The sequence below is a fragment of the Mobula birostris genome, chromosome 1, assembly GCF_030028105.1.
Source record: "Mobula birostris isolate sMobBir1 chromosome 1, sMobBir1.hap1, whole genome shotgun sequence".
NCBI lineage: Eukaryota > Metazoa > Chordata > Chondrichthyes > Myliobatiformes > Myliobatidae > Mobula > Mobula birostris.
Window position 1 is genome coordinate 156,441,579 of NC_092370.1, and position 15,890 is coordinate 156,457,468.

At 43.5% G+C, this 15,890-nt stretch overlaps 1 protein-coding gene across 8 annotated transcripts in view; it reads left to right on the forward strand.

Moving 5' to 3' along the window:
* Positions 1 to 15,890, forward strand: part of eif2ak4 (eukaryotic translation initiation factor 2 alpha kinase 4) — a 151,521-nt gene that overhangs the window by 69,357 nt on the left and 66,274 nt on the right. For all 8 annotated transcript variants that reach the window (XM_072264619.1, XM_072264608.1, XM_072264589.1 and 5 more), the window contains 4 exons: positions 2,838 to 2,942; positions 5,673 to 5,736; positions 7,282 to 7,367; positions 12,417 to 12,518. In XM_072264619.1, the coding sequence (XP_072120720.1) occupies positions 2,838 to 2,942; positions 5,673 to 5,736; positions 7,282 to 7,367; positions 12,417 to 12,518 (357 nt within the window). The remainder of the gene's footprint in view (positions 1 to 2,837; positions 2,943 to 5,672; positions 5,737 to 7,281; positions 7,368 to 12,416; positions 12,519 to 15,890) is intronic.

Consider the following 15,890-nt stretch of genomic DNA (forward strand, 5'->3'; position numbering starts at 1 on the left):
CTCTAATCTGAGCTTAGCCTCGTCATGGCAGTAGAGGAGGCCATGTATGGACATATCCGAATGGGAATGTGAAGCAGAGTTGAAGTGGGTGGCAATCGGGCGATCCTGTCTGTGGTGACGGACGGAGCGGTGGTGCTCAACGAAGTGGTCCCCCAATCTGCGTCTGGTTTCACCGATGTAAAGGAGGCCGCACCGGGAGCATTGGATGTCTGGTCTCTGGGAGCTGAGAGTGATTGGGACGGGAACAGGGAGGATGCATCCCAGAGTGCTTAAGGAAGTAGCCCAAGAAATAGTGGATGCATTAGTGATAATTTTTCAAAACTCTTTAGATTCTGGACTAGTTCCTGAGGATTGGAGGGTGGCTATTGTAACCCTGTTTTTTAAAAAGGAGGGAGAGAGAAACCCAGGAATTATAGACTGGTAAGCCTGACATCAGTGGTGGGGAAAATGCTAGTCAGTTATCAAAGATGTGATAACAGTACATTTGGAAAGCGGTGAAATCATCGGACAAAGTCAAGCATGGATTTGTGAAAGGAAAATCATGTCTGACAAATCTCATAGAATTTTTTGAGGATGTAACTACTAGAGTGGATAGGGGAGAACCAGTGGATTTGGTATATTTGGATTTTCAAAAGGCTTTTGACAAGGTCCCACACAGGAGATTAGTATGCAAACTTAAAGAACACAGTATTGGGGGTAAGGTATTGATATGGATAGAGAATTGGTTGGCAGACAGGAAGCAAAGAGTGGGAATAAACGGGACCTTTTCAGAATGGCAGGCGGTGACTAGTGGGGTACCGCAAGGCTCAGTGCTGGGACCCCAGTTGTTTACAATATATATTAATGACTTGGATGAGGGAATTAAATGCAGCATCGCCAAGTTTGCGGATGACACGAGCTGGGCGGCAGTGTTAGCTGTGAGGAGGATGCTAAGAGGATGCAGGGTGACTTGGATAGGTTAGGTGAGTGGGCAAATTCATGGCAAATGCAGTTTAATGTGGATAAATGTGAGGTTATCCACTTTGGTGGCAAAAACAGGAAAACAGATTATTATCTGAACGGTGGCCGATTAGGAAAAGGGGAGGTGCAACGAGACCTGGGTGTCATTATACACCAGTCATTGAAAGTGGGCATGCAGGTACAGCAGGCAGTGAAAAAGGCGAATGGTATGCTGGCATTCATAGCAAGTGGATTCGAGTACAGGAGCAAGGAGGTACTACTGCAGTTGTACAAGGCCTTGGTGAGACCACACCTGGAGTATTGTGTGCAGTTTTGGTCCCCTAATCTGAGGAAAGACATTCTTGCCATAGAGGGAGTACAAAGAAGGTTCACCAGGTTGATTCCTGGGATGGCAGGACTTTCATATGATGAAAGACTGGATCGACTAGGCTTATATTCGTTGGAATTTAGAAGATTGAGGGGGGATCTTATTGAAACATATAAAATTCTAAAGGGGTTGGACAGGCTAGATGCAGGAAGATTGTTCCCGATGTTGGGTAAGTCCAGAACGAGGGGTCACCGTTTGAGGATAAAGGGGAAGCCTTTTAGGACCAAGATGAGGAAAAAATTCTTCACACAGAGAGTGGTGAATCTGTGGAATTCTGTGGCACAGGAAACAGTTGAGGCCAGTTCATTGGCTATATTTAAGAGGGAGTTAGATATGGCCCTTGTGGCTAAAGGGATCAGGGGGTATGGAGGGAAGGCAGGTACAGGGTTCTGAGTTGGATGATCAGCCATGATGGTACTGAATGGCAGTGCAGGCTCGAAGGGCCGAATGGCCTACTCCTGCACCTATTTTCTATGTATCTATGTATTCAGCAATTTTGCTTCCACAGGGTAGAGAATCCCACAGATTCACCAACCTATGAAGTAAAGAATCTTTGTTTATTCCTATATATATCCTGAACCTGTGACCCTTGGTCTGAGGTGCTTTTGCCAAGGGAAGCATCTTCCCCAGGTCTGGCCTGTTTAGGCCTGTCCATAAGGTCTGCTTGGAAATCTCTGAACTGCATGGGCCTTGTTGAGCCAATCCCTTCTTGTTCCACTGTCTCAGAAAGAGCCTTTGCTCTACTCCCTCTATGGCAAGTATATCCCGTCCTTGGTATTCTGACTAAAAGTTCACCCAGTACTCCAGGTATGGGATCACCAAGGACCTGTCCTGTTGCAGTAAGCTCATGCAGAACATTATGAGATATTTGATTCAGGGAGTTGGCAGGAAGAGGAGGCAAAACTGGAGAATGATGCAAGTTCAGAGTCAATTGTGTGATTAGTTGTTGAGTGGAGGAGGGGGACCGCTGAGACAACTAATAGAAAGTCTTAGTCCTGGTGACAATTAGTTCTTCACACTTGGAGTGACAATGGGGGGGGGGGGGAAGGGATGTGTGCTTGAGAAGTAGCGTGGAGAGGAAAAATTGGAGTTGCTTTTTCATTCTAGGAGAATCACACCATGCAATTGATTTGATCCAGCCAGGTCAGGTGATGGATTACTATGCTCTTGTTTGCCAAGTTCACCTGTGTTCTAGGTCTTAAGGGAATGTCAGTGGTGTTTGTAATGGGGAAATGAGCAGAATGAGGTAAATCAAATACCTCTATTCCAGTCTGCGCTTTGTAGGCATGAAAATGCCCGACGCAGGCCTCTGAAGGTCTGAGTCGATGTTCCCTTCCTCCTCTCTGATAGAAAAAAATCATATATTATGAGTTGCAACATTTTCAGCTGGAAAGATACATATTCAAAAGTTTGATTTAGTTTTGCTGTTCCAGAATCAAATCTGAATCATGATTGTCCTAATAACCTTCTGGTCCAGTCTGTTCTGACCAACTGTTCTCTCTCATTTCAGGGAATGATTCACAGGGATCTGAAACCTGTTAATATTTTCCTTGATTCATATGATCATGTGAAAATAGGAGACTTCGGCTTAGCCACAGGTCACCTTGCTAATGTGGTAAGAAGAGTCTTCAAGATGTTGTATGTTTCACATAAATGGATGACAACAGCAGTGATTTCAGTCTGATATATTTTGCAGTTCAGGAATAATATCTTTTATGTGGGATATTTGTGTTTTTATTCGCTATAGCTCTGGGGAAGCTACATTTATCATCTCCTAACATTTATATGTTGAAATTGAGGATTTTTGTTTTCAAGTTTTTAGAAGATTAAGTTGCAGCATATCTTAATAATTTTTTGTCTGGAACCTTGCCCTCATCAATCTGTACTCCATCTGTACTGTATGCCTTGTTGCTTTGTGACGTTAGCTTGTGAGAAGTGGCTTGTCCATTGACAGCAACTTGTCGATCTCCAGATGGAGATACTGATAGAGATGTCCCTAGACTTTCAGGTGAGGGGTCTATTGTTGGGTCCAGACACGTGGAAAATGAGAACATGTGGTTACAAGAACCTGCTCCTAACCCCTTCGTTCCTGATCAAGCCATGTTATCGATCTTTTTAACAGACTGCTAGATCTGTCCTTTGCAGAAACTGCACACAGCAAAACTTAGACAACTCAGGTGGGGGTATGTCAGAGGTAAGCGTTTTACACAGAGAGTGGTGAGTGTGTGGAACACCCTGTCAGGGAGGTGGAAGTGGCAGATACATTAGGGTATTTAAGAAACTCTTTGATAAGCACATCGATGATAGAAAAATGGAAGTTTATGTAGAAGGGAAAGATTAGATTGATGGTAGAGTAGGTTAAAAATTCAATACCCCATCTCGGGCATGTAGTGTTCAATGCTCAGGACTTTGGTATTTCTGGACTATTGAATCTTACTTCCTGTTAATCACCCAATTTACTTTTAATTCTTGTTTTTACTTTAACAAATTCTCCAGTGAACTGAGTAAGCTTAAATGTTAAACAGGGCCTGGTCAGTTTATTGGGAGAGTGGGAATCATGATTTGGTGAGTTTAAAAGGGGGGTGGTAAATAGGACCTTGGCCAGTTGAAAGGGAGCATAGCAACTGGGGTCCTGGTGAGTGAAAGAGAGGTGTGGGAACTGGTTCCCTGGTTAATTGAAAGTGAAGGCAGGAAGCAGGACTCTGGTGATTTAAAGAGAGCACAGCAAACATCCTGTGAGCCAAATGCACAGGGTTTTCCAGATATTCTGGATTACTGATTATTGCAGGTCAAGTTTATTTCCACCGAGGTTCTTTATGTTACTTATTTTAGTGTAATTTCCAGAAACTTAATTTCCATTGATCTGTTTTCCTCCTTATTTTAAGATTTGTAAGTAAAAAGAGTCTGGGATATGAGCTGTTGGAAAGATCCTTTAGTCATTTTCTGTCACAAAGGCTGAAATGAGGGCATGTTATAGAAACAGCTTATTCCCCTGTTTTAAAGTTGTAACTTGTGTTCAGACCAAATTAAAACAATAAAAATATTTGGTGAGGCAATGAGACAGAGTATTTCTGGGTGGGATAATCAAGAGCGAGTAGCAATTGTAATGATGAAGCTATTTATGGGTGGAACCAGAGAGCCCTTGGTACACAGGGGAAGCTCAAATGCTGAACGTTTTTTCCATGGTAACTAGTTCATTCGAGTTTTGAAGACAGAGATTGATATACCTCTGTAAGGTAAGAGTATCAAAAGCAGGTGAATGTCGAAGTTTAGATCAGTCAGGGGTTGATGGCAAAGAAAATGAGGAAGACAAGATGCTGAAAAAATGCATTTGGCACACTTGCCTTAGTCAGTCAGGTCACTGGGTATACGAGTTGGGGCATCATGTTGTACCTGTACAAATTGTTGAAGAGACCACACATGGAGCATCTTGCACAATTCTGGTCACCCAGCTACAGAAAGGATATCGTTAAGTTGGAAAAGGTGCAGAAGGAATTCACAAGGTTGTTGAGGACTGGAGGGCTTGAGCTATGAGAATCTAGATAGGCTGGGATTGTTTTTCGTTCATGCAGGAGTCTGAAGCTGACCTTGTAGAGATACATAAAACCATGAGGGGTGTAGATCAGGAGGATGACTACAGGCTTGTTCCCAGGGTAGGGGAGACGAAAACCAGAGTTTTCAGTGAGGGGAAAGATTTAAAGGGGACCTGGGGGGGATCATTTAACAGAAATAGTGGAACAAGCTGACAGAGGAAGTGGTTAAAAGAGTGTACAGTTACAATGTTTAACAGTTGTTTGGCAGGTATATGGATGGAAAAAGTTTGAAGGAATATGGGCAGGCAAGTGGGACTAGCTGGGATCTCCACCTTGGTCAGTATGGATGAGCTCGGCTGAAAGGCCAGATTCCATGCTCTGTAACAATGGCTGTCTTCTGTGAACTCTTCTCTTCCAAGCTTCAGGAGTTTATAGTTTCTCTGAATTCCTGTGTATTTTCGAGCTGGCACTGTAACACAGCTTGCAGCTCCAGTGACCTGGGTTCTGTCGTGAATTTTGGTGCTGTCTGTGTGGATTTCTCCCTCAGACCATGTGGGTTTTTTCCTGTGTCTCAAAAGTCTACTGATCCCAGCGCTAATTGTTCCATCTGAAGGTGGCTAGGAAAATCTTGGGGCCATTGATGGGGTGTGGGTGGAATGAAATGGGATTAGTGTAGAATTGGGTACCTGATGGTTAACCTGGACTCAGTGGGTTGATACTGCTGTCTCCATGTTGTATGTCTCTAACTCTTTGTAGCTTAAAAACTGGAACCTACCAATAAAACTTGCAAATTTAAAATCCTTTCCCCACAGGAAGGTGACAAGCTGGAAGCAGATGGAAGTGGACCGATTCACGGGATTAAATCTGACCCAGCAGGTGAGGGCAATGTTTCACAGGGATTGCTGTTGGTTCCAGTTCCCGTGCAGTGGATCACTCACAGTGCAGACACTAAGGGTAGAGTAGGTCGGCTGTGGCGAAGGTCCAGGACCCAGCTAAATAGCGGAAATTGCAGTTGCACATACACAGGTGGAAATATTCAGCAGTTCAGGCAGAGAGAGGAGTCTGAAAATGTTGGAATCTGGAGAAAAAGAATGAGCTGCTGGGGAGCTTGGCCGGTCAGGAACATCCAAAGGGACGGTCAACTTTTCAGGTTGAGACCCTGCAACGGGACTGAGTGTGCAGAAGGGAAATAGCCAACATGAAGACGTGAGAGGGAGGAGTGGGACAGGAACTGGCAAGCGATTGGTGGGTCCAGGTGAGAAGTTGACTGGCAAGTGGAGTCAGGGGCAGATGGAATTATGGGGGAGGGGAATGGAAAGAAACTGGGTAATGGGGTTATGGGGGAGGGTCAGTGTGGCTCAGAAGCAGAGGGAAAGGAACAGAGGGGGTGTAGGTGACCTGAGGTAGGAGAATTCAACATTCATACCACATGTGCAGCCTATGAAGTTGCCACTCACCCTTCACTGCTCCCCTCTGCCCACCATCCCTCCCTTTTCTGGTTGCACTCATTACCTTCCCTCCGTTATTTACAGCCCTCTGCCCTCCACTGATCAGCTCCCAGCCCCTCTCACTAACAGCTCGCAGCTTTATTGGCCATTGTAAGTTGTCCTGTGATTAGGCTGGGGTTAAATCAGGGGTTGTTGGGCAGCGTGGCTCAAAAGTGGCCTATTCTGCGCTCTATCTCAATGAATGAATTAATGGATACAAATAAAAACACCACTGCTTCCTCACCTGACTCCCTCTGCCCATGGACTCTTCTCACCTGCCATTTACCAGCTCCTGCCTCAGCCCTCGCCCTCACCTCTTTAGATTGGCTATCTCCCCTTACACTCTCAGTCCTGATGAAGCATTGAGCCTATGCCTCTGCAGATGGAGCCCCATCTGCTGGCTTCATTTAACACATGTAGATTTGTTCTCCACCTTGGGATCCTTGCAGCATAGATTTACTAATTCCTGGGATGAGGATGGGAAAAATTTGAAATTGGTTTCTATGCACTGGAACTCAGAAGGATGAGATGTCATTGATTGTCCCATCAAATGTTGTCCAGGGTTTCAGTCTGAACCATCGATCTCCCCTTTGCTTCCGCAGATACTGCTTAATCCAGTGAGTTCCTCCCAGCATGAGGAATTCTGCAGATGCTGGAAATTCAAGCAACACACATCAAAGTTGCTGGTGAACGCAGCAGGTCAGGCAGCATCTATAGGAAGAGGTACAGTCGACGTTTCGGGCCGGAACGTCGACTGTACCTCTTCCGATAGATGCTGCCTGGCCTGCTGCGTTTCACCAGCAGCTTTGATGTGAGTTCCTCCCAGCAGTTTGTTTATTGCCCTAGACTACTGCATCTGCTGTTTCATGTGTCGTTCTTTAAATCTTTATTTGATTTTGCAGTACGCAAGTTAACAGCTCTGCATTTGTTCCAGTTCCAGAGAACTTAACTGGAATGGTCGGCACTGCTCTGTATGTGAGCCCTGAAGTACAGGGCAATGCAAAGGCCACTTACAATCAGGTAACCATTGCCTTTGTTTGAAACAAGCATTGCAGTTAATACTGAGATGTACTGATCGCTGCTTGTCAGCTCTGTGTTTGACAGCATCATTCTAGAAATTTTTAGCCTATTATTTTTGCTTTTGTCTTCTAACTGGTGTGATGTGGTTAGTTTGACACTCAGTGTGTTGCAGTTGTACTTAGTATAAAGGCTGATTTATACTACTGCGTAGGCTCTACGTTGTAGCCTACGCCATTGTGAGCATTTATACTTGTGCATTGGCGTGTCTGTGTTGCTCTGCAATTCACCGCCAAAACGCTAGTTGGCGGTGGGGTTTCTATGCCACTGTGTTGAGTTTCTTCGTGAGAGACATGGACGAGGAAATGCATTTCAAATATTTTCGGATGTTGGTTGAAAGGTAGATTTGACGATTTAGTTCATCGTCTTCAACCATTTATTTTGCATCAGTGTACAGACATGGCGGAGAAAAGCAACCGGAAGTGCGATGCTACCAAGCGGACCGATCACAGTTGCTGGGGTCTGTGTTGCTGCGACGCGAGTTATATTTTTGGGGAGGTGCACGTCACCCTACGGCGTAGGGTATGCAATACCTACGGCGTACATATGACGCACAAATATAAATCAGTCTTTAGTGTTATTCAGCACTTACTTCATCATGTCCGTAGCTTCCTTTCAGTTTTCACTACTGTCAGCCATGCAAGTCTGGGGGAAGTCTCAGGAATACTGCCGCGTACATATATAGAAGGGTTCTTCATTGCTGTTTCAGTAACATCGAAACATAGAAACATAGAAAATAGGTGCAGGAGTAGGCCATTCGGCCCTTCGAGCCTGCACCATCATTTATTATGATCATGGCTGATCATCCAACTCAGAACACCGCCCCAGCCTTCCCTCCATACCCCCTGACCCCCGTAGCCACAAGGGCCATATCTAACTCCCTCTTAAATATAGCCAATGAACTGGCCTCAACTGTTTCCTGTGGCAGAGAATTCCACAGATTCACCACTCTCTGTGTGAAGAAGTTTTTCCTAATCTCGGTCCTAAAAGGCTTCCCCTCTATCCTCAAACTGTGACCCCTCGTTCTGGACTTCCCCAACATCGGGAACAATCTTCCTGCATCTAGCCTGTCCAATCCCTTTAGGATCTTATACGTTTCAATCAGATCCCCCCTCAATCTTCTGAATTCCAATGAGTACAAGCCCAGTTCATCCAGTCTTTCTTCATATGAAAGTCCTGCCATCCCAGGAATCAATCTGGTGAACCTTCTTTGTACTCCCTCTATGGCAAGGATGTCTTTCCTCAGATTAGGGGACCAAAACTGCACACAATACTCCAGGTGTGGTCTCACCAAGGCCTTGTACAACTGCAGTAGTACCTCCCTGCTCCTGTACTCGAATCCTCTCGCTATAAATGCCAGCATACCATTCGCCTTTTTCACCGCCTGCTGTACCTGCATGCCCACTTTCAATGACTGGTGTATAATGACACCCAGGTCTCGTTGCACCTCCCCTTTTCCTAATCGGCCATCATTCAGTAATAATCTGTTTTCCTATTTTTGCCACCAAAGTGGATAACTTCACATTTATCCACATTAAATTGCATCTGCCATGAATTTGCCCACTCACCCAACCTATCCAAGTCACCCTGCATCCTCTTAGCATCCTCCTCACAGCTAACACTGCCACCCAGCTTTGTGTCATCCGCAAACTTGGAGATGCTGCATTTAATTCCCTCATCCAAGTCATTAATATATATTGTAAACAACTGGGGTCCCAGCACTGAGCCTTGCGGTACCCTACTAGTCACCGCCTGCCATTCTGAAAAGGTCCCGTTTATTCCCACTCTTTGCTTCCTGTCTGCTAACCAACTCTCCACCCACACCAATACCTTACCCCCAATACCGTGTGCTTTAAGTTTGCACACTAATCTCCTGTGTGGGACCTTGTCAAAAGCCTTCTGAAAATCCAAATATACCACATCCACTGGTTCTCCCCTATCCACTCTAGTAGTTACATCCTCAAAAAATTCTATGAGATTCGTCAGACATGATTTTCCTTTCACAAATCCATGCTGACTTTGTCCGATGATTTTACCGCTTTCCAAATGTGCTGTTATCACATCCTTGATAACTGACTCCAGCAGTTTCCCCACCACCGACGTTAGGCTAACCGGTCTATAATTCCCCGGTTTCTCTCTCCCTCCTTTTTTAAAAAGTGGAGTTACATTAGCCACCCTCCAATCCTCAGGAACTAGTCCAGAATCTAACGAGTTTTGAAAAATTATCACTAATGCATCCACTATTTCTTGGGCTACTTCCTTAAGCACCCTGGGGTGCAGACCATCTGGCCCTGGGGATTTATCTGCCTTCAATCCCTTCAATTTACCTAACACCACTTCCCTACTAACATGTATTTCGCTCAGTTCCTCCATCTCACTGGACCCTCTGTCCCCTACTATTTCTGGAAGATTATTTATGTCCTCCTTAGTGAAGACAGAACCAAAGTAATTATTCAATTGGTCTGCCATGTCCTTGCTCCCCATAATCAATTCACCTGTTTCTGTCTGCAGGGGACCTACATTTGTCTTTACCAGTCTTTTCCTTTTTACATATCTATAAAAGCTTTTACAGTCCGTTTTTATGTTTCCTGCCAGTTTTCTCTCATAATCTTTTTTCCCCTTCCTAATTAAGCCCTTTGTCCTCCTCTGCTGAACTCTGAATTTCTCCCAGTCCTCAGGTGAGCCACTTTCTCTGGCTAATTTGTATGCTTCTTCTTTGGAATTGATACTATCCCTAATTTCTCTTGTCAGCCACGGGTGCACTACCTTCCTTGATTTATTCTTTTGCCAAACTGGGATGAACATTTGTTGCAGTTCATCCATGCAACCTTTAAATGCTTGCCATTGCATATCCACCGTAATCCTTTAAGTGTCATTTGCCAGTCTATCTTAGCTAATTCACATCTCATACCTTCAAAGTTACCCCTGTTTAAGTTCAGAACCTTTGTTTCTGAATTAACTATGTCACTCTCCATCTTAATGAAGAATTCCACCATATTATGGTCACTCTTACCCAAGGGGCCTCTCACGACAAGATTGCTAATTAACCCTTCCTCATTGCTCAAAACCCAGTCTAGAATAGCCTGCTCTCTAGTTGGTTCCTCGACATGTTGGTTCAAAATACAATCCCGCATGCATTCCAAGAAATCCTCTTCCTCAGCACCTTTACCAATTTGGTTCACCCAATCTACATGTAGATTGAAGTCACCCATTATAACTGCTGTTCCTTTATTGCACACATTTCTAATTTCCTGTTTAATACCATCTCCGACCTCACTACTACTGTTAGGTGGCCTGTACACAACTCCCACCAGCGCCTTCTGCCCCTTAGTGTTACGCAGCTCTACCCATATCGATTCCACATCTTCCCGGCTTATGTCCTTCCTTTCTATTGCGTTAATCTCTTCTTTAACCAGCAACACCACCCCACCTCCCCTTCCTTCATGTCTATCCCTACTGAATATTGAATATCCCTGAACGTTGAGCTCCCATCCCTGGTCACCCTGGAGCCATGTCTCTGTGATCCCAACTATATCATAATCATTAATAACAAATCTGCACTTTCAATTCATCCACCTTATTACGAATGCTCCTTGCATTGACACACAAAGCCTTCAGGCGCTCTTTTACAACTCTCTTAGCCCTTATACAATTATGCTGAAAAGTGGCCCTTTTTAATGCTTGCCCTGGATTTGTCGGCCTGCCACTTTTACTTTTCTCCATAGTACTTTTTGTTTCTACCCTCACTTTACACCCCTCTGCCTCTCTGCACTGGTTCCCATCCCCCTGTTGTGAACTAACCTCCCCACGCCTAGCCTCTTCAATTTGATTCCCACCCCCCAACCATTTTAGCTTAAAGTCACCTCAGTAGCCCCCGCTAATCTCCCTGCCAGGATATTGGTCCCCCTAGGATTCAAGTGCAACCCGTCCTTTTTGTACAGGTCACGCCTGTGCCAAAAGAGTAGTAACAGTTTTGTTTAACCAGTCAGGGTTGCTAGCCTGGATCTGAACCTCTGAACTTGGAGGACCAGTGAACTCTAGCCTCTAACCTTTGACCGTCTGACATGAGTGACCCTACAAAGAGCCAAAGCATAAAGCTCAGCCAACGGAGCTCTCTGGGTCATTAAGGCATGCAATCCTCCAAACCACAAGGTTGTGGTCCTCTTGGAGAGAAATATATTTAGCACAGATTTATTAACTTACTCTTGAATCTGATTAAGCAGGTCAACAGAACTAGAGAGGAAAAGATGAATGTTGATAATTTGCGGTAAAATTAGATCCACAGACTTTTGCAAATAGATTTTGGATATATTAGTGTTTTAGGTGCTGTCTTGCCTGTTGTAGCTATGTGCTGTTTTCTATTTCCATTGAAAGGGAGGAAAACCCTACCATGTCTTCACTAATAAACATGACACAGATTGAAGTTTACTTAGTTCAAATTAGCTGATTGAATATTTATTATTGTCAGGTTTGAGTGTGCAACAGCCTTTCTACAACCATGAATTTTACAGAATTCTTTTTATTAAACTGTTTGAAGAAACCATTTTGAACTGCTGTAGTCCTTTGGGTGAAGGTGCATTGTTGGGGAGAGAGTTCGAGGATTTGCACTTAGAGACAATGAAGGGCTGGCCATATATTTCCAAATCAGGATGGTGGGCGACTGTAAGTGCAATGTACAGTGCTGGGGTAAAAGCCATGGGTTTGGGAACAACAAAAAAATGGAGATGAACTTAAATATTGCACTGAGTAGTTGAAATGATGGTGATTAGTCCTATCAACAGGTATTGGCACCTTTGAACTGGAAGAAGGATTAGTTGAAGGGTTGTTCTGCAAGTCATGGCGCAGCGAGGGAAACAGGCATTGAATCATAAAGCGTATAGCATTTTGTATGTGTCAACAACAGAAGGTATATAATGTTCTAAGGTGTTCAGAATCATGTGGGTAATTTTATCCCTTCCGTTACCAATGTTAATTCCCAATCATCTCTTCCAGAAAGTGGACCTGTTCAGTTTAGGGATCATTTTCTTTGAGATGTCGTATCATCCTATGGCTACCGCTTCCGAGAGGATTTTTGTCCTCAACAAGCTTCGAATGGTATGTACCAGCTTGTTAACCCTTAATGGGAATGTAATAGATTCTGAATCATTGTAACTCTTACTGAGCTGTCTGCCTGAGAAAAATAATCAGTTTGTGTTTTTAATTCCATAATATTAAACTCAGATGTAAATAGGAATTCTTTTTCCATCCAATGGAATTCTGAATGTAAAAGTTGAATTATTATTAATCTTGTAGTTTTGGCTATTAGTTGACGTGGCTGCTGATTGCACAGCACGGCACTCAGAATGTAATTCACTGACCACAGAACTTTGTAACGTTATGTATGGAAATCTGTATAAATGTGTATTTAAAAGAACACTTGTAGATTTATTTAAGGTGCCTGACAGTAAATAAAAATATAGCAACAATGAATTTTTGCTATACTTGATCTAATAAAATATAAGTGTTTTTAAAAAAGAATTTTAGGGGTGAAAATATCTTTCCCAATCATCACAATTTAATAAGCACTGGTGTTAAGTTACCTTCCATTCAGAAGTGCTGATGGTTCACTGTTGAGATTTGTGCCGAGACCTTGGATGAGCCTTGTGCACATTTATTCTCTAGGTGACCTGGTAATGCTCTGGGTTCACTACAGCAGAAAGAGTAGAAAGACAACACTTTTCCCGCTGCTGGTTTCTCCCACTTTGAAATCACAGCATTATTTTCAGGGTGAATGTAGGGAGCACATATTGGTAGGGTATGGACTGTTATGGGAAAATAAGGGAGGAGGTTGCCAGGGTCTTGTCAGAAACTGTTGAAACTTCACAGGTGATGTACTACTGGAATAGGAGACAGTGTTTTATCTTTATTTAAAAAGCCAAGGAGAATTGTGGCCAGGAAGCCTTACATCAATGGTGGTCAAGTTATTATAGTCATAGTCATACTTTATTGATCCCGGGGGAAATTGGTTTTCGTTACAGTTGCTCCATAAATAATAAATAGTAATAGAACCATAAATAGTTAAATAGTAATATGTAAATTATGCGAGTAAATTATGAAATAAGTCCAGGACCAGCCTATTGGCTCAGGATGTCTGACCCTCCAAGGGAGGAGTTGTAAAGTTTGATGGCCACAGGCAGGAATGACTTCCTATGACGCTCTGTGCTGCATCTCGGTGGAATGAGTCTCTGGCTGAATGTACTCCTGTGCCCACCCAGTACATTATGTAGTGGATGGGAGACATTGTCCAAGATGGCATGCAACTTAGACAGCATCCTCTTTTCAGACACCACCGTCAGAGAGTCCAGTTCCATCCCCACAACATCACTAGCCTTACGAATGAGTTTGTTGATTCTTTTGGTGTCTGCTACCCTCAGCCTGCTGCCCCAGCACACAACAGCAAACATGATAGCACTGGCCACCACAGACTCGTAGAACATCCTCAGCATCGTCCGGCAGATGTTAAAGGACCTCAGTGTCCTCAGGAAATAGAGACGGCTCTGACCCTTCTTGTAGACAGCCTCAGTGTTCTTAGACCAGTCCAGTTTATTGTCAATTCGTATCCCCAGGTATTTGTAATCCTCCACCATGTCCACACTGACCCCCTGGATGGAAACAGGGGTCACCGGTACCTTAGCTCTCCTCAGGTCTACCACCAGCTCCTTAGTCTCTTTCACATTAAGCTGCAGATAATTCTGCTCACACCATGTGACAAAGTTTCCTACCGTAGCCTTGTACTCAGCCTCATCTCCCTTGCTGATGGAGGGATTCTTAAAGACAACACTTCTCTGCATTTGAAAAGGCAAGGACTAATCAGGGGTGGTTAGCATGGCTTTGTGAGTGAAACATCATGTCTCATAAACTGGATTATTTTTTTGAAGAGATGACCAACGGGATTAACAAAGGGAGGATGGTAGACATCATCTATGTAGTCTTTGATAAAGTTCCTGTGGTAGGCTGATCTGCAAGAATACATGGAATCCAGGGTGAGCTAGCCAATTGGATACAACATCTATTTGGTGGTAGGAGACAGAGTGTAAAAGCAAAGAGTTGCTTTTTGATTAGAGACCTTTGGCCACTGGTGTGGTGTATGATCGATGTTGTTTGTCATCCATTTGGATGAGAATGTAGTGGGCATGATCACAGATGACACCAAAATTGTTGGTATATTAGATAATGAAGAAAGGTGTCTAAGAGTATGATAGTATACAGGTATAGGTCAATTCACAAAGTGGACAAGGACTGGCAGATGGAATTTAACTCCGGCAAGTGGAAAATTAATGTAAACGTTAGTAAATCTCCAAGCAGTGGGAAATGTTGCTGAACAGAGGCCTAGTGCTACAAGTACATAGCTTCCTGAAAGTGACAACACAAGTAGACAGGGTGGTAAAGAAAACATATGGCATGCTGGCCTCTTCATCAGCTGTAGCAATAAGTACATGATGTTACGGTTGTACAAAATGTTGGTTAGGGCCATGCTTGGTGTATTCTATACAGTGCAATGACCAGAAGGTAATTCAGTTAGAAAGGGTCTAGAAAAGATTCACAAAGATGTTGCCCTGGGTTGGAGGGTTTGAGTTATAGGAAGAGATTAGATAGGCTGGGTCTGAATTTTTCATTTCTGTTCCTCTCATTGTCAGACTTGGATGGAATACACTTGGTCCCTTCATCTAACTCAAACTAAGGTAACAACACCAATCCATGTGACACCTCACTGGCGGCAGCTCGCCAAGCTGCTCCATCTCCTCTCATCACACCAATCTATCCATAATAACATACCCCTTCAACTCCATGAGCCCTTATCATGTAAAATAACTTCATTTTCTAGTACTTTATTGAATTTTTTTTGGAAACAAAATATAGAGTGATTCACAGGTTCCTGTTTATCAGCCCTGCTAGTTATAACTCTAGTAAATCTGTTAAACACAGTGTCTCTTTCTTAAAACCAACATGAATCTGCCTTATCTTTCACTTTCTAAAAGTCTCGAGTTGCTTCTTCCTTAATAATAGACTTCAGCATTAGGAAGGAAAACTGGCCTTCTCTTTCCCACTTTCCTTGCAGTGAGGCTATTTTTACAACTTGCAATGCCTTTCTAGAAATTCAAAAACTTTGAAAACTCTGTTACCTTTACTTCAGGCCCAAGGGATTTGTCACCTTAAGTCCCAGCAGTTTATCCAGTACATTCTCTCTATTGATATCTGTGCTCACCCTTTTGTTCCTGCCTTTTGATTGTTTGTGTCAGCATTTAATATCTTCCACTCTACAGATGGAAATAAAATGTTTATCTAATGCCTTTGCTGTTTACTCATAATTAATTCTTCTCTTAGCATCTAAGGCACTGCAGCTACTCTCTAGAACTACGTGTTTGAAGAGCCCTTTCAATCTCTTTTATATTCCTGATAGTTTACTGTTCTCTTCCTCTTTTTAGT